We start from the raw sequence: 19,231 nt of genomic DNA on the forward strand, positions 1-19,231 counted from the left end.
TATCGTCGGAAAGTCTCAAGGTTCCATATTTGGTGACTTTTTTGGGATGGTGATATTTGGACAGAAATGCATTAATTTGTTACAGCAGAATGAATCAAAACAATTCAACGGAATGTGGGCTATTTTTGGTACAGCGCTTAAACAAAATTAAATGTTTGTGATTTCAACTTCAAATTTAGAGCACAACTTGGTTAGACATATGGCTTTGATTTTATAGTAATTTTAGATTAAAATTATTTTGTAAAATATATATTTTATACAAAATAAAAAATATTTAGTACAGTACATTTGATTTACAGAATTTTAACTTCCATAACTTTTCATACTTTCATTTTTTGGAAGTATCACTTCAGCAATAATCTGCCACGTGTCTTCTTTAAAACAAGGTCTATATTCCAAAGCATTCTTGAATTACAACCATTTAAGTTTGGAGTCTATTCTCAAAAAGGAGGGTGACAGTTAAGGGGTTAAAGAAAACTTTGTTCTGCTTGTTATAATCAAACCTGTGTGGCTCTGTAATGTGTAAAACACTCTTTTGTTGTTGTTTTTTTAAACTACAGATTCTAGTCTTGAGGGATGGCTCTCAATGCCTACCAAAAACACCAAACGGTTTGGATGGGAAAAGAAGGTAAATGTTTATACATACACACTCACATCACATCAACAAACCCTGTCTGAACATCTGTGCGTGTATCTTTGTGTAAATTGCAGTATGTGGTGGTCAGCAGCAAGAAGATCCTGTTTTATGACTCAGAGCAAGAGAGAGAGCAGGCCAGCCCCTTCATGATTCTGGACATAGAGTGAGTTTGGAAATCATAAATAAAAAAAATATCTTGGCCTAAATTTAAGATTTATGTATTTTAATTGCATATAAAATTTCCATTAACCGTATTGTGCGATTGTTTCTGAAGTGCGCAATGTTGGTGATGTAGGCCTACCGGAGTCATACAGTAAGCGCGTGAGTCTGGTATATTGATGCACAAAGAACAAACCGTGTGTGCGCGCTCTAGATCACTGATCCCACGCTGCATTCATGTACAGACACACAGTACATTCGCGTTGTTTCCACACACACTCAGGAAGGATAATGTTTGATTTGTCATGTGCACGTTGTAGTGTTTAGTAATCATAGGTTTCTGCAGTCAAAGTGGTTGCTTTAGGAGTTTTTGGCGTCTCTGTGTGGTCCTGTTCGATATTGCAGCTTGACGTCTAAAATGAAAATAATCACGTTGTTGCTCTGTACGCATACCATACACTGTGAATTCTATAACGTTTTTTTCTGTAATGTTTTTTTTCATGGGTGCTTAGGTGTGTATACATTTTTATATAATATAATTATATGGACTTCTTATATTTGGTTATTTGGTGTCCTTTTGGAGTCTCCAATGATCCTTGAAGCTTGCAGAAAATACAGTTTTCTGATTGTTTCCTTTGCTGGATATAGCAAATGATGACAAAATGAATGTGTTTAATGAGATAAATGGCGTATGCTTAATTTTACGCTAAGTTAACAAACTAATAAACTTAATGTGATGCATATTTATCAGTCATAAATTAACCAAGCAAGATTTCTGCACAAATGGCATGTTTAGTTAATTATTATAATCATATTTTCCATCTATTTGATTTTTATCTGTTCATTGTGTAAACAATTAAAAAATGTTCAGTTAAAAAGTATGAACATGGTTCAAATATGGCTAGCTTTGGAACAAGCAATATATTCAGTTAGTAAAAATGTATTTAATGATAAATATATAAACTTGGTTATTGTGTATTTAAACCAAGTTCAGTTTATTAGTACTATTATAGAATAGCCTGGATGCCAGCCGAACTTTGCAACTATGCTCGAACCAGTGCTGTTCAGACCAATCAAATTGCCAGGGCGGGCTTTATACGATGCTGGACAGATGATCAACAGTAACGTAATCATCCACGTCTCCAAAGAGCGCTTGGGATGAATTTGTTTACTAAATGGAGAACTTGTTCGTATATGCATTCACCTTTACTATTTCTCTCAAAAATGATGATCGTGTTGGTAAGTACTACATGTATCCTTAAATAATTTTTACAACACCGGCAAAGATCGTTTACACTCATCTTCTTCTTCTACTTCTTCCAGCAGTTGAGTTCTGTTGATAAATATGCGTCGCTCAACACGTCACGTACACCGCTGCTCTGATTGGTTGTAGGTCTATCCAATTGAGTGCTCTTCTGGTTCGGTTGAAACACGCCCCCATGGAGCAATATCAGACTCATATTCTGACTAGAATCTGAGTATGACGACATCAGGCTATAGAATGACTAAATGACTGACAAATATATCACATTATCACTTTATCAGTGGTGCAGGGATGATGAATTTTGGGGACAGGAAGTTAGTATCACACTTGTTCCCTCGACAAAAAACCTTTTTCATTAGCTTTTGGATTATTGCAGAAAATAAGTTCTGTGACTAACAAATGCTTGTGATTCTTACACGTTCTGTTCATCGCGATAATCTTCACAAATGAACACAACTTTTTAATGAATTTTGAAGAGTAAATACAATCGACAGAAGTCAAAAGCTATAAACACACATACTACACTGCAGTCGCATGACATCAACATCACCATGCTTGTGTTTATTTAAAAACATTTCCCCTGAAAGTTCGAGTTATGATAGTTTGCAAGAGCATGATTTTAAACACAACGAAGTGCGTTTGAATGATGTAGTTTAGCCACTTGTTAGCAAACCGCCTTTTACAAGACAAATAAAAGCTTTAAAAAAAACACAAAAGGGTATTACTGAGGTATGTTATATCGTAAATAAAATGTGAAAATATCTTGAGCTTGTTTTCTCCTCAGACATTATTTAAAGTATTTAACCAAAAAAACATTCAAAAGTCCCATTGACTTCAGGACGATGGAACTGGAAATGCTAAGATGATAACTCGTACAAAAATACGTCATCCCTGCACCACTCTATTAGTTTATGTTAAAACTTTGTAATCCAAAAGGATGGGAATTTTAAATGCGATTCAATTACATAAATATAAAATTTAGGCCTCAATATATTTTAATGTGCAAACATTTACTGCTCTCTTGCACAGCATAAGCCATTTATTGTGAATGCCTCCTTTTTCCCCTCTTAGCAAACTCTTCCATGTGAGACCTGTCACTCAGACAGACGTGTACCGTGCAGATCCCAGAGAAATCCCACGCATCTTCCAGGTATCATGCCTAATTTGTCCTGCGAGAAATGTTTTAGCATGCTTTGATATTAACCTTTTTAAACCTCAGTTTTCTTCTTCTGTTCTGTCTGTAGATATTGTATGCTAATGAGGGGGAGAGCAAGAAAGAGGAGCTTGCTGTGGACCCCTTATTAGGAGCTGAAAGGTCGTCGTATATCCCACACAAAGGTCATGAGTTTGTGCTCACGCTTTACCACTTCCCCTCTAGCTGTGAAGCATGTCCAAGGCCTCTGTGGCATGTCTTTAAACCCCCACCAGCCCTGGAGTGCAGGCGTTGCCGAGTCAAATGCCATAAAGACCACATAGATCGCAAGGAAGAGGTCCTTGCTCCTTGCAGAGGTCAGGAAGTCACCCTCACAAATCACTGCAAATTCAAATTTATATTAATGTCGTTTTTTAACACATTAGAATTTTGAGATTATATATTAACATATAGAATAATAATTTAATAAATTATTATTTTCATATATATAACTGCATTATAGATATATATATATATATATATATATATATATATATATATTGTGGCTATAAAATATTTGTATATTGTTTAATTAAATTTACTATCATTCAAAAGTAAGATTTTTAAAAATGTTTTTGAAATAAGTTTATTATGCTGACCAAGGCAGCATTTATTTGATAAAAAATACAGTACAACTTAACTACAATTTTAATTGAAAATCACTACAATTATTGTTTTCTTTTTAATATATTTTAAAATGTAATTTATTCCTGTGATGGCAAACATTTTCAGCATCATTACTCCAGTCTTCAGTGTCACATTATCCTTCAGAAATCATTCTAATATGCTGATTTGGTGCTCAAGAAACATTTCTTATTATTGTCGGTGTTGAAAACAATTGTGCTGCGTAACATTTTTTGTAGAAAGTTTGTTTATTTATTTAAACATGAACTTTTGAACATCCCCATTGTGTACTTTTGGTTGAAACTAACCCGTTTTGTTTTTTTTTCTCTCCAGTGAACTATGATATGTCCACTGCGAAAGAGCTACTGCTGCTGACCAACTCAACAGAAGAGCAGCAGAAATGGGTCAAACGATTACTCAAGCGGGTCCCACGTAAACCTACAGCCCACTCCTCAAGCATTGCTATAGCCTCTCCCCCATCTGAGGTGTCACCAACTGGCCTGTCCCCTGTGCCCTCTCCTCATCTGTCCGCACATTCATCTCCCAGGCTTTCACACAGAGGAGCCGTCAAAGGGCATTCCACCAAACAGCAGCCCTCAACCAAGACCAGGTGAGAATCACTTGACAGATCAACAAGTTCATAAAAAGGAGCTCGGGCAGAGTTATGTTACATGGATGTACACTTCATCATTTGAGGTTATAACATGGGTATTTCTTCTAAAGCAGGATAGTTCTCAACAAGGGGGCCTCAGCTAACATCCAAGTGAGCTGCAGGGTGACTTATCAAATTCATATATTATGAATTATTATAATTAATATTAATTATCTAAATTAATTAAAATGCTAAAAAAAGAGAAAAAGAATCCATATCTTTAATCATATATTTATTTATTTTTCTCTTCAATAACTATTATTTTTATTGAAGAACATACAGTTCTTAAAAGTTCTGGAAGAATTCTGTATATATTTTAATTACAATTCTGTTAATATGATTACTCATGCCATTTGTTAAACAACAATTTTGTATGAAGAGGCTGATCTTTTATCAGCCTTTGATGACACAGCTCTTCCATAAAACATTTGAATGCATAATTCATAACCATTTACACAAAGGCCTTTTCTATAATCATTCAAATCAGCTTTACTGTTCCCTACTTACACTTCTGTTCTAGCTTGAACTCTTCTGCTCATCTTTCCAAAATGTGTTTTTCTGCATTGCTAATGACATTGCTTCTTATGATTAATCACTTATATTTGTATAGCTCCTTATTGTTAAGTCGCTTTATGTACAAGCATTTTCTAAATCAAAAGAAAAGTTCACCCAAAAATGAACTTGTATAGACTACTTGCAGGTGTTTTTTGTCCTTTTTTATCGTTACAGTTATCGTCTAAGGAGGGTAACTATAATGATAACGATAAAGATGTAGTTTTAAAATTGTTCTAAATATAAAAGAATAGCAGAGTCCATACACAACTACTGTATAACAGTACTGGCACAGAGAAATAATTTCGTTGGTATCACTTTCAGAAGGATTTTCTTCCAGCTGATGAACGATAAAAACATTGACAGCCAGTCAGAATCCATGCTGCTTAAGAGCTTAAGCATAACATAACAGTTCACTGGAGTGAACGCTAATATAATTATCGTTATATTTATAGTTATCGTTTTTAGTGTGAACAGGCCTTTAGAGCTTGGCAGTTGCGGTCACTTTGAAACAAAGCAGAGTTTGTTACAATGGGGACAAAATAACACCAGTTTGGAATAAAAAGAGAGTAAAAAAGAGTAAATCAAGGCCGTAACCATGTCCTGAACATTGGTGGGACCAATTTTTTTATAAAGCCTATAGAAACAGAAGAGTGAAGGAAATTCTAGGTCTAATTCTAGTTGGGAAATTATCATTTTGAACTATTTGCAAATAATATTTGTATTAATTTGCATTAAAATATGCACATACTGTATGTACTTGTATGCCTAAAATGCAGTGAAACGTTTCTTGTCTCAGTTAGGAATGACATGAATCACATAAATGCATAGTTTTTTATTCCAAACGGCCATATTTGAGAAACAAAGTTGAGTAGTTTGCATCACTGGATGTTACTGTCGGTTGTTTAACATTTTAGTCGCAAAACAGTTGTAAATGTTTCGCTTGCCTCACTTTTTTTCAACATCTATACTGATGCTTCATGCTGGACTTCGCGCTCTGCTTCTGTGACTGGTAAACTCGGCTTACTTTGATTTGATTGGCTCTCTCAATCATTTTGACATTGATGAGCGCTTTTAGACCGCAAAGGCAGACCAGACTAAAAATGTGACTTAAATCTTTTTGTCATCCTAACAACAACATACAGAGCGCTGCGTGATGAAGTGCAGCAGAGCAGTGCAAGAATTTCAAATAATGGGGGGAACAATTTGGCCATTTCTAATTATTGGAAGGGAACTTGTCCCCCTCAGTGTCTAATCTGGTTACGGCCCTGGAGTAAATAATGGCAGCATTTTCATTTGTGGGTTAACTACTGCGTTAATCAAGGTTAAAGTAGGTGCTGCTGTTTTTAGTGCTGTTATATGTTGACCTGGTTTAGACTTGGCTATGAAGTGCTTACATTATACTGCTAACCTTTTATAGCCCTGGCCCCATGCTCCGTATCATTCTTCACTGACCTGTTCACCTTTGACATTTCACCTTCCCACCTTGTGCATATGTGTGGACAGTAAGTACATTACTGCTTATAGACCAGGTTTTCTGCTTGCCTGTCCAGCTTTAAAACCTCGCTGTCTGATGTTTGGCTGTCTGTACTCTTCTCTATATGCATCTGAAACAGAAATCATCTTTGCTTGAGTGTTAACACATAAAAATAACATCCACTAACGATGCAGTCTCTGTCTTTTAATTCAATAATATTGGAATCTTATTCTAACCGAAGTGCGACACTTCAACCGAGTATCCCATTACTTTTATTAATATCATGAGGGTTTAATGGCATGGTAAAATTGTATATTACAATAATAGCAGCATCTGTCACTCCCACATCTTTTTTTTATGTTGACTTCATCAATGACATTGTACATGAGGCCGAATGACTCCTCTTTGTTCCAGATTGCTTGAGTTGGGCCTGAAGGACTGGGGTTGGTCTTTTGAGGTTGAAATGGATGATGATGATGACGATGTATTAGACTTCTGAGGAGTTGAGCTTGTGGGTAACCACAGTGGAGCCTTAGCATGTATTTGTGTCTGTGTGTTCATGCTATCGCTTAAAAGATGTTTTTTTTAAGTATGGTAATAATAGTGTGTTTTGTTCCCCTTTGTGGGACTATAACTAGGGAAAGTTTTTCAATATGCCAATGTGTTTGATGCACTTATATGAGTGGGCATGTTTGTGTGTACATGTTTGGCTGAAATAAAAACATCTGGCTTACTTTGAACAAGGTGGATTTGAAAACCGTGGCGATGTCAACTGTTGCTTGTGGTAGAATAGAAAATGGAATGCAATATGTCTGCCATATTTGATTTTTTTTTGTTTTGTACTCAATGATCTCTCCTCTCTCTTAATTTCAGCTAACCTTGGTGAAGGCCGGATCGATGATGATCAATCTGGGAACTATGAAAGCAGAGAATGTCATAGTGTTCATTTTGGCAAATTGCAGGACTTCCAAGTGCCAAACTCCACATGTATAAATGACTGGGGAAGTCTAATATTTAATACAGCACAAGCCATAAATTACCTAAAGGGTGAAGTTTCAATTTTAAGTCATTTTAAGAGTGTTTTATGTCTTTGTGGATTATACAATTACAATATACATTTTTTTTTTTTTTTAAGTAAAAGCATTTAAAATTTCAGAGGTTATTTTTATCTCCTTCCTTACAAGGTTGTCAGTAATTGTGTCAGTTTGCCTGTGTGTGTGTTTGAAACAGAATATGTACTTAGGCTATGCAATTATATGATCATCTGAATTGATATACTCAAGTATTATATCTATTTTTGTTAGGAAAAACACATTTAGTGGCACAGATTATATTTTTATCATGCATTATATCAAACAACACTGCTTTTCTATGAGCATTACATATTATCAGAACTATCTGCTCAAAATATATGCATTATTGAAGACCTGATGCAATTTGTAGCACATTTTATTAAATGCTGTGACAAAAATGAGACAAAATGTATGCATAGTGGAACATCATGACCTACGGTCCAAACATTTTCTGTATTTTTTGTCATGTTGCCAGTGACAAACTGTTGAGAAATGTTAATAAAAAAAAATCTTTATTTGATGGAAAACCTCTGACTCCCTATGTGTGATGATCCAAACTCATCTGTAATATTTATATATATAAAAACACATTTACAGGCTGTGCATGTCCCCACAGAAATGTTGAAAATTGTAGATAAAAGTTTCATTAATGTCTTCATTTAGCATAATCATCATTACTTGTTAGTTAAAGCAATTATAGATTGCAATATCTGTACAGGTGAGTAACTTAAATGCTGAAATATTAGGACATGCTTTTAAATAAAACTAACACGAAATGGAAAAAAAGTGAAAATATCAGATGTTGGCATTATTGTCATTTAGTAAGGGTTAAAAACGCATGCTTTTTATTGTTGTAAATGATTGACAAAAATTGATTAATAAAAGTCCACTGTTGCACAAGAGTTTGAACCACGTGGACCTGGAAAATCCTTGTTTGCATGTTGACAAATATATGTGATTCGGGTTATAAAAGCAGAATCAATTCTACAAGACAAAAAAGTTCAAGATTAAGACTGAGGTTACTACCAGGATTCTCCTTATATTCTTATTTTTGCTGCGTCTTGTCATAGATATGCACAGCTATTATTTTCTAACAGTTGCAGGGCTACTGAACTGCTTTACTGTTGGTGGAGTTTTGCACCCAGGAAAATGCAGACGCGCCTTAAGATCTGATGAGGTCGGAGTCATTTGTTACGTTAACTTCACGCAGTTACCCAGTAAGGCCTTCCTGGGTAACACTACACATGTCTGCTTCAGCAATTTAAGCACCATAACATCTGATGACCTGAAGATCTTCCCTCAAATGAGGCAGCTCAGTCTGATCCGAAACCAGCTGCTTACATTACCTGCGGACCTGCTTAAGGGCCTGTCAAAACTTCACATCCTTGACCTGACAGGTAATGTGTGTGTTTACTTAGTTTAGTTTAAATCTGATGGCTCTGAAAGGCCTCCATTGGCACAATGGCACGGTTCACTCTCAAGACCCTTAAAAGGTACTAAAGACGACGTTACAAAGTCCATCTCACTACAGTGGTTCTAAAATAACTTTATAAATCGGCGAGAATAGTTTTTGTGCGCACAAAAACCCTAAATAACGACTTACATAGTGATGACGATTTCAAAACAAGGCATCATGAAGCTTCGAAGCGTTATGAATCAATGAGCCGAATCATGATTCGGATCGCGTGTCAAACCGCCAAACTGCTGAAATTTGACGATTCAAACTGCTGATTCGACTCGCTGATTCATAACGCTTCGAAGCTTCATGATGCCTTGTTTTGAAATCGTCATCACTATGTAAGTCGTTATTTAGGGTTTTTTGCGCACAAAAACTATTGTCACCGATTCATAAAGTTATTTTAGAACCACTGTAGTGAGATGGACTTTGTAACGACGTCTTTAGTACCTTTTAAGGGTCTTGAGAGTGAACCGTGCCATTGTGCCAATGGAGGCCTTTCAGAGCCATCAGATTTCAACTAAAATCTTCATTTCTGTTCCGAAGATGAACGGAGGTCTTACGGGTGTCGAACGACATGAGGGTAAGTAATTAATGACAGAATTTTCATTTTTGGGTGAACTAACCCTTTAATAGTGGGGACTCTTCCGATTAAATTGTTACACCGGTAAGTTAGATGGTGACAAGTTATTGTCTGAGTATCATGGATTGCTCAAAAATCTGAGGAACTAATCAAGTGAGTCTTTGTGAATTATTCATTCAAAACCACTGATTTATTCAGTAGCGAATTGTTTGGAGATGGATAATATCATACTAGCATTATGCTACTTCTATTTCTGAAATGGTAAAAACTGGGAGTATGATATTTCGAATTTAAAGCGAATCATTGAATCACTGAATTTACATTGATGAATCATGCGATTTGTTATTGAATAATTTTCAAAACCTTGTTCAAAACACTGACTCATTCAGCCAGGAAGGCATTGAGTCATTGATGCATTTTCTCAAACCATTCATTCAAATCACTGACTCCCATGTCAGATTGGGTCAACGATTTCCAGCCCAAAAGCTCATCAAAACTCCAAGAAAAAAATGCCCAAATTTTTTACTAATAGGATGGACAGTTAAATAGGAACCCAACCTTGTTATACTTAATAAATATATTTTCCTGCTTCTTAGCCTAAGTGTTCCCTGCAACTGAGTATTCTCTGTCTAGGGTGCACAACTGCGTGACCTTATGGAAGAAGCGCATGCATTGCCTGAGCTTGCATTTTGGGTGAAGCTGTGTTTGTTTGACATTGTGGAAAATAGAATAATAGAATCCAAATGTATTAGCCTTTTTACCCATTAGGGATGTGACAGTAAGAACATTTTCCCTCACCATCCCGTTACAGTGCTTGTGCATTGTGTGGCCGAGTGCAGCTGTGTGCATTTTACTTTTGGTTTGCCAAATCGGGGCGGGTTTCTTGACTGGTGGGTTCATCAGCCTATTATTCTTAATGAAAAACACAACAACAAAACAGTACAATGACAAACTCCCTTGAATAGGCGCTTTTACATTTTGCTTTGAAACCAATCATCTTGTTATTCAGCTTCTCACTCTCGTGATGAATGAAATCTGACTCCTGCTGCTGATGTGCTGCCACTCTCATTCGGCTCACGCTGCGCGTTCGGTTTTTAATTGTAGTTAATCTGTTCTCTAATGGAACTAAAATTTGTACTACTAGGCTATAAAATATTTTTAAAAAATGGTGGGGGCGGTGCCACAGTGGGCAAGTGATGTAACCGGTGTTATGCTTGAACACCGGTAACATAGACTATTGCAGCAAGCCTATTACCCGCCGTTATTATTAATCTAAATGAACCTACTGCGAAATATAGGAGCTTGTTACTGGGACGTAACAGATCTGTGTGTTTTGTATCACTAGTGCAGTGTCCATTCTCTGAGCATATAAGCCCTGCCCACATGAGGCGCATCGCTGAGAATCTCGAGATTCCTGCCTTTATTAGACAGAAGAATATGTTCTGCCCAGGGGCGCAACTACCCAGTGCCAGAGGGGTATGCAGCAACAATTTTGGCGCCATAATAGTGTACATAATATATACACTCACCTACAGGATTATTAGGAACACCATACTAATACTGTGTTTGACCCCCTTTCGCCTTCAGAACTGCCTTAATTCTACGTGGCATTGATTCAACAAGGGGCTGAAAGCATTCTTTAGAAATGTTGGCCCATATTGATAGGATAGCATCTTGCAGTTGATGGAGATTTGTGGGATGCACATCCAGGGCACGAAGCTCCCGTTCCACCACATCCCAAAGATGCTCTATTGGGTTGAGATCTGGTGACTGTGGGGGCCATTTTAGTACAGTGAACTCATTGTCATGTTCAAGAAACCAATTTGAAATGATTCGAGCTTTGTGACATGGTTCATTATCCTGCTGGAAGTAGCCATCAGAGGATGGGTACATTGTGGTCATAAAGGGATGGACATGGTCAGAAACAATGCTCAGCTAGGCCGTGGCATTTAAACGATGCCCAATTGGCACTAAGGGGCCTAAAGTGTGCCAAGAAAACATCCCCCACACCATTACACCACCACCACCAGCCTGCACAGTGGTAACAAGGCATGATGGATCCATGTTCTCATTCTGTTTACGCCGAATTCTGACTCTACCATCTGAATGTCTCAACAGAAATCGAGACTCATCAGACCAGGCAACATTTTTCCAGTCTTCAACTGTCCAATTTTGGTGAGCTCGTGCAAATTGTAGCCTCTTTTTCCTATTTGTAGTGGAGATGAGTGGGACCCGGTGGGGTCTTCTGCTGTTGTAGCCCATCCGCCTCAAGGTTGTGCGTGTTGTGGCTTCACAAATGCTTTGCTGCATACCTCAGTTGTAACGAGTGGTTATTTCAGTCAAAGTTGCTCTTCTATCAGCTTGAATCAGTCGGCCCATTCTCCTCTGACCTCTAGCATCAACAAGGCATTTTCGCCCACAGGACTGCCGCTTACTGGATGTTTTTCCCTTTTCACACCATTCTTTGTAAACCCTAGAAATGGTTGTGCGTGAAAATCCCAGTAACCGAGCAGATTGTGAAATACTCAGACCGGCCCGTATGGCACCAACAACCATGCCACGCTCAAAATTGCTTAAATAACCTTTCTTTCCCATTCTGACATTCAGTTTGGAGTTCAGGAGATTGTCTTGACCAGGACCACACCCCTAAATGCATTGAAGCAACTGCCATGTGATTGGTTGATAAGATAATTGCATCAATGAGAAATTGAACAGGTGTTCCTAATAATCCTTTAGGTGAGTATATATTATTGTTAATAAGTGCTGAAGTGCCCCTTTAAAGGGGGCGTTTTCCCCCACTCTACCCTACCTCAAAATGAGTAGTGTATCACTGAGAAACGTCCTGCTCAAGTCATCCTTGCGATGGAGTTTCGGGTTGAATAACTAGTTCTTCCAATGTTTCATCATCAAACTCGCGTTCGGAAGGTAAAATCGACATCATCCTAACTGTCTTTCCAGTGGGTTAGAGAGAGTCCGGAGCTAAATTTCAGTTATGGTACTGGGCATTTAGCTTCCGACACGCGCTGTATGCGGTAGACCAATCGTAACAGACTGGGGCAAACAGAGCAGGGTAAGGAGGGATGAAGAGAGACTGATTCATTCAGTGAGTCGTTTGGGAATCATTGAACACTGTGGTGGTGATGTGCAGCAGTATGAGATAATTAAACTGTTTTTTGACTTTTGATGCATGTAAACCTGTTGTAGGAGACTTCCAAAACAAAATTAGGCGCCTTTAAAATAGCATAATAGGGGCACTTTTTGATTAACTGAATACTGAATAATTCTTTAAAAACACTGATTTTGCAGGAAGGTATACTTTATATGTTTACAGCAAAATCAGAGTGCAACAGTGTTGGGCAAGTTACTTTAAAAAAGTAATTAGTTACAGTTACTAGTTACTTCTTCCAAAAAGTAACTAAATTAGTTACTCAGTTACAAATTTTAAAAGTAACTAGTTACTTAAGAAAGTAACTGTTGCGTTACTTTCAAGTAAAATTAATTTTTAAATGCTCAAATGTGACCCCACCTCTACCCCTCTTTAACGGAACTTAAAATACATGTGCATGTTCAATTATTTATGATAAATCTGAATATTATAATGAAATGGACACTTAATACAATACATTATTAAAAGAAACATGAAACATATGTACACATCTAAAAAATGTTTTGCTGTGGGACAAAGTGAGACTAGCCTCCAATCAAATGCCATGTATGTAGATATTATGTTTATATAGTGGATCAATGCAAATAACACAATAGATGTTTTGGAACTTTTGATATTTATTGCCCCTCAACAGGCCACAGCTGGGCAAAATTAAATTAAGCTTGTTAAGCAATATACCAAAAAGAATTAACATGTTTGAGTAAGTTTGAATTACTTGACACTGACGTGGATAGGCACTTTTGCCCAGGGCATAATGTGCATTTCACGATTACATTCGTTCCTTTAATTTCTTGAAGGAAAAAGTAATGTCTATACTTCCATTTAGAGAAGGCTACTTTTGGATTATTTGGGCTCGTCGCCATACCTGTCTCTCGTTGACTGACTGGCTTGTGTTGTTCCTTCTTGTGTGTCCTGGGGCCCGTTTCAGAAAGGAGGTTAAGTGAAAACTCTGAGTAGGTTAACCCTGAAATAAGGGAAACTCTGGGTTTTCTGTTTCAGAATGGGAGGTATGTCAAACCCGAGAAAGCAGGGTAAGCCAAGCCCGTTTCTGAAAGAGAGGTAACTTATACTCAGAGTCAGTTACCAGGGTAACTTACTCTGTGAACCTAACCTGGTCAGGAGCAGGTTTTCTTTGGTAAACCCAGAGTTTCTTTCAGTCTCCTCCCCTTTTCAAAGCACCAGCAGTGTTTAAATACTTTATTCATTCATTCAAACACCACAAATGCTTTTCTTACTGAGTATTTTGGTCGTATTTCAAGTATAAATATAAAAAAAATTATAAATTTAATCTAAATCTAAAGTAAGCAAAGTTTACTTAAAACAAATTACATTTTCTGCCACTTGACAAAAATACAAAGTAAGAAAAGCATTCTTTGCAGGAACATTCATTGCTCATATTTTCATCATGAGGACACTGTCAAACTAACAAAAATGGCATGTCCTTTTATACAGGATCCTGACGTTCACTTGATAATCCTCTAGAAGTAACCTAATAATTCGAATTTCCTTTAGGATTTCCAGTGGTTGGACGCATTTATGACACTCATATACCCATCATCACACTTTCTGAAAACTGATTACTGTATGGAATGGAAGGATGCTGCCAGATGGTAGTACAAGATATATGCCATAACCACCACCACAGCTGTTAAATACATTTATTTACATTTTTATAGTCATCTTTATTTCCTACAAATACTTTATTCTTTTTCCTGTTGGGTGTTAATATTCTTCCTCCATCTCCTCTTCATCTGTCAGTGGTGCTGGAGTTTTGGCTGGCCTGAGTAGAAGTCAATAATGTCATTACCCTGATTAATAAATGTAACCGGTGGGATCAGAGAACATTTCATTATGTGAAAAGAGCATAGACCCTTTTCACATTTCTGGGTTTCCGAAGCTGAAGTCGTCATAGTTGGGTTAACTCTTATAGCGGTGAATGAGAGAATAAATTAAATATATATTTCTGTGTCTCCATTTGCTCAAATAGCAAAAGAAAAACTCCACAATAGTGATTTCACAACTTTCAAAAAGATGGAAAAATTAAAGTGAGATTGATAACTCCAGTGAAAAGAGAGAAAGATGTTAATTTTCACCATCAACTCCCATAGACGCTGTATTAGAAACACTCTCACAGCAGCGGTAACTTGATTTTTGTAATTTGATGCAAAAGTAATATAATACAAAGTATTAGTGTTATAAATGTACATACATAAAAAAATAATAATACAAAAAACGTTGCAGGATTTACGATATTGATGACCATTAAAACACGTCATCACAGTCTGTGAAAAGGGTCTATGTGGGAAAAGCTGCTGGACATTGGACACTGAATGATATTTATTTAATATGTCAAATGTTTGTAAAGTCATTAAACCTACACCCATGAACATTTTATGCTTAAAGCTTTTCCTGATTGAATTATGTTTTTTTTTTTGTTTTTTTTAGCTGCTGCCACATTCTTTGTTTGCCTTTTGGATACCATGAAAATTAAACTTAATTAAAATAATTAAGAATTAAACTTGTGTATTGACCCGGAAGTATGCAAAAGTCTTTTTGTTGGGTGCTGTTGCCATGGTGAATCGTAATTTCGGAGCTCCATTGATCGTGGCTTTTCATAGTTGGAATGCATGAGCTTAACTCAGAGTCAGTCTACTCAGAGTTGATTGAACTACCTCAATTCAGCTGCTCTGAAACCCAAAACTCAGAGTTTCCCATCTCAGAGTAAGTCAACTCAGAGTTCAGGTTTAAACTCAGAGTTGGTTGAACCTCCTTTCTGAAACAGGCCCCTGTCCTGTCTGACTATGCGTTATTATGATGAGTCGTTCGCAATTCATGAGCATTACTAATGTAATGATGGGTCGTTCGCGAATGACCGTTAGTAATGATGGATCGACTCGTTCGCGATTCGCGAATGAGCCGACTCTAAGAGCCGGCTCTTTTAGGTGAACGTCGCATAAGGTGAATTGCTCGCATATCTGAAGAGTCGACTCTATTTTTTTACAAATTTAGCCTATAGAAATTAAATAATTATGTCATAAAAATTGAAATATTATAGTCAAAGTCATTTAAAGAGCCGTTTGTGAGCCAAAAGAGCCGGCTCTTTTCAGTGAGCTGAGTCAAAAGAGCCGAATGCCCATCACTACTATGCGTGCTTTCGAACACCTGCCCAACTCTACCTCTGATTGGCTTACAATTTAAATTGTACTCTACCTCAGCCAATCGTCAGAATGTATGCGCTTGTCTCGTGCTCTGCCCACTAACCAAGGAAGAACAGTAAAAAAAAAATATTTGCCTCTCGCTCAGAGATCTAGTTGGTCTGATGAAAAAAAAAAAAAAACAGCTTCATCAGTTATAGTAACGCGCCACATTTTTGGCAGTAACGGTAACGGCGTTATTAAGATGAGAAGAGTAATCAATTAGATTACTCATTACTGGAAAAAGTAATGCCGTTAGTAACGGCGTTATTTATAACGCCGTTATTCCCATCATTGGAGTGCAAGCATGTTTTAGCTTAAAATTAAAAAGACAAGACAAAATAAATATGAAAATGTATTAATGAACATTTTAGAATTAACCACCAATAAGGTGAATTTTGCTTGGACTTTTTTTTACAGGATTTTTTGAAATTAGCAAAAATGGACAAAGTAACTGTTTGTACAAACGCAATTTCACATTTGCAATCGTGATGTTGAATATCAGCATTGTTGTGACGCGAACAACAGCACTCTTGTTCGTGTTTATACATGTAATAATAATATGCTAATGCTCCTACTCCTACCCATAGGTAACAATCTGACATCTTTATCGTCGCGAGTGTTTCATCATTCTCCTCTGGTGGAGCTCACACTCTCGGGTAACCTGCTCTCCGAAGTAGATGCAGACTGTCTGCCTGAAAACAGCTCCCTCCAGATGTTGGACTTGTCATCTAACAGATTCACCCAGTTACCTGTGGCTTTCCTGCAAAGGCTCAGCAATCTTGAGAGCTTAGACTTCAAAAATAACCAGCTGGAGGAACTGACTCCTGGAGCTCTGACCTCTCTGTCCAAGCTTGAGGCTCTGTACCTGGAAAACAACAGACTGACGTCTATAGATCCATTAGCCTTCAGTGGTAACCCAAACCTTCAGCAGATGTTCTTGAGCGGCAATCGTTTGGCAAGACTTCCTGCAGAACTCTTCCTTAAGCAGGACAAGCTTGTTTTCCTTGACCTCGGAAACAACTACCTGCAAAGCTTGACTCCAGGTATGTTGGATGGACTTGTGTATGCTGTGTTGTCTGGTAATCCATGGCACTGTAACTCTAGTTTGGAATATCTATGGCACTGGCTGCATATGAACGAAAAAAGGCTTTTTCATCACGATAAAATCACTTGTCAAACACCTGAACACATGAGAGGTAGAAACATCACTGAAATTTCTGCCACAGAGCTTGGGATCAAGGAGCAAAGGGAATCATAATAAAGTTACCAGTCATCACATTCACTGAAACTTCATTAAATTAAAAACTATGAGATCTTAAAACTTTAAAATCGCTTTGCAAAATTATAATACAATAACTTCGGGGAGGAAATATACTATTGAAACTGAATATTTTGTATCGAGTGGAAAACATTTATTTTACTCCATGCAATTTCATATAGACATTAATATTTCATGATGGCTTAAATCTTTTCTTTTATTGTCTTAAATGTTTCCTTTTTAATGATTAAAAATGCCCAAGATTTCAATTGCACAGTTCAATTCTTTATAATGGATTTTCCCCCATATCATTATTTAATATATTCTTCACACTAAAAATGGTTCCCTTTCAGTCGGTCACTACGACGTACGTCGGTAATAACCGACGAATTGGGATCACTTCAGAGAGCCCCTATCAGCTTCGAGAACTTAAGAACAGGCCAATGAACAATTGCCGTGCGAGATTTGCATCTCGCGCTCCGCCCCGCGCCGCGGGTATAAACGGGAAGCGAGAGCACCGCACTGACGTCATTCACTTCGGAGCCGAACCGGCGTTTGAAGTTGCAGAGACTGCTTTCCTGTCTTTTCAGCGAAAGAGAATTCATCAGAACAGAGAAGAGGATCGTGTGCTGGTGTGACGGCGCTTTCCAGCGGGACCGCGAACTCAAGCTGCTAGAAGGAACAAACTGCTGTTATCACAGCAATCTGTTGGTATCGGTGGGCGTTCCATTCTTTGAGTGCAAACACAGGCTGCACTATCCCCTGTGTGTTGCCGCGGTTTCCCTGGGTGCTTCAGCACTCTCTTAAAAGAGCGTTTCCTCACAAAAAGAGCAACACGGGTGTGACACTGCGTCTTTTTCAAGACGTCATTCCACTCGTGCGTTTCTGGATGCGGTTGTTTCCTGTCCTGACGGCCACGATCCCTCTCGCATAAACATGTTGAGACTGTGTTCGTGGGTGATCCGTGTTCTCTCAGGGGAACGGGACCACGTCGACGCGCTGGTCATCTCGCCTTCCGCGTGAGGGTTTGAGTGTTCAGCGCGCCGTGTGCCGTCTCACGGCCACGCCCACTGTCTCACATGTCTGCCGGTAGCTTACAGATGGGATTGCTGGTCCTAAAAAATAAATAAATAAATAATAAAAACAAAAGGACCTAGCGTTTCGTTTGGGGCTCTAGCAGAGGACAGATGTCAATCGCTGAATCGGAGAGAGGGCTGTTATGTGTTGAAAATGAAGATGATGCTGAGATTCCCACTATAATAGTGGGCGCTCTTGCTGAATCCGATTCATGCTCGATAGCCATGCTTTCCCGGGTGGCTGAGGCATAGTGCAACGCATAATTCGCCTTGCCTGCCTCTTGCCTTTCCCGGATGTGCGTTGGAAGGCTTTTGCATTATGGAACTATTGGTGGCAAAATATGGAACACCAATAGGGCCATAATCTGTATAAAGTTTTCCTCTCTCTCACTACCCTCATCGGTGGGGTGGCAGTGCCACTGGCAGGCCACCTCCGCCCTGCTTAGGGCATGAGGGTAGTTCTCAGCCGAGGTTGAGCTGCGCACAGCGCTGGCCCTTGGCTAGACGATGTCCAGAAACACCATTGACCCGGATTTGGTTTGGGACTGTTCTTCCCCCGGAGGAGGGCCGGGTAAAAACCATTAGTAATTCTGTTCCGCCACTGGGGTTAAAAACAGCCAGTGGTACCCAAATATATATATATATATATATATAAAAAAAAGAAAAAAAAAAGAGAAGAACAGTTCCAATATCTCTGGGTCTCAGGAGTTCAGGAATGGCAGCGTGTGACGCTACAAGCCTCGCCGCCCTCATTCCCCTCCCCACAAGAGGGCGAGAATGGCAGTGTGTGACGCTACAAGCCTCGCCACTCTCATTCCCCTCTTCTCAGCGGTGTGTGGACGACAGTGCGCGACGCTATGCCTCG

The 19,231-nt window shown here is 38.2% G+C and overlaps 2 protein-coding genes across 6 annotated transcripts in view; both read left to right on the forward strand.

The window, feature by feature from the left end:
* The window catches only part of rock2b (rho-associated, coiled-coil containing protein kinase 2b), a 41,532-nt gene extending 32,979 nt beyond the window's left edge, over positions 1–8,553 (forward strand). For 2 of the 4 annotated variants that reach the window (XM_079831742.1, XM_079831744.1), the window contains 6 exons: positions 561–628; positions 712–800; positions 3,132–3,210; positions 3,305–3,569; positions 4,210–4,486; positions 7,431–8,553. In XM_079831742.1, the coding sequence (XP_079687868.1) occupies positions 561–628; positions 712–800; positions 3,132–3,210; positions 3,305–3,569; positions 4,210–4,486; positions 7,431–7,434 (782 nt within the window). In that variant the 3' untranslated portion in view covers positions 7,435–8,553. Of the gene's footprint in view, positions 1–560; positions 629–711; positions 801–3,131; positions 3,211–3,304; positions 3,570–4,209; positions 4,487–6,971; positions 7,069–7,430 lie in introns of all 4 variants that reach the window. The other 2 variants (XM_079831741.1, XM_079831743.1) reach the window with 2 other exon arrangements.
* On the forward strand, positions 8,546–18,995 carry LOC307135377 (uncharacterized protein). Of its 2 annotated transcripts, XM_079831766.1 has the most exons (3): positions 8,581–9,027; positions 9,633–9,669; positions 16,620–18,407. In XM_079831766.1, exons 2-3 carry the CDS (start codon positions 9,633–9,635, stop codon positions 17,288–17,290), a joined length of 708 nt encoding a protein of 235 aa, XP_079687892.1. In that variant the 5' UTR covers positions 8,581–9,027; the 3' UTR covers positions 17,291–18,407. The 2 variants fall into 2 exon arrangements, with proteins under 2 accessions (XP_079687891.1, XP_079687892.1); XM_079831765.1 differs by lacking the exon at positions 9,633–9,669 and having other exon boundaries at positions 8,546–9,027; positions 16,620–18,995.
* The last annotated feature ends 236 nt before the right edge of the window (positions 18,996–19,231 follow it).

Source organism: Gobio gobio, assembly GCF_949357685.1.
Source record: "Gobio gobio genome assembly, chromosome: 12".
NCBI lineage: Eukaryota > Metazoa > Chordata > Actinopteri > Cypriniformes > Gobionidae > Gobio > Gobio gobio.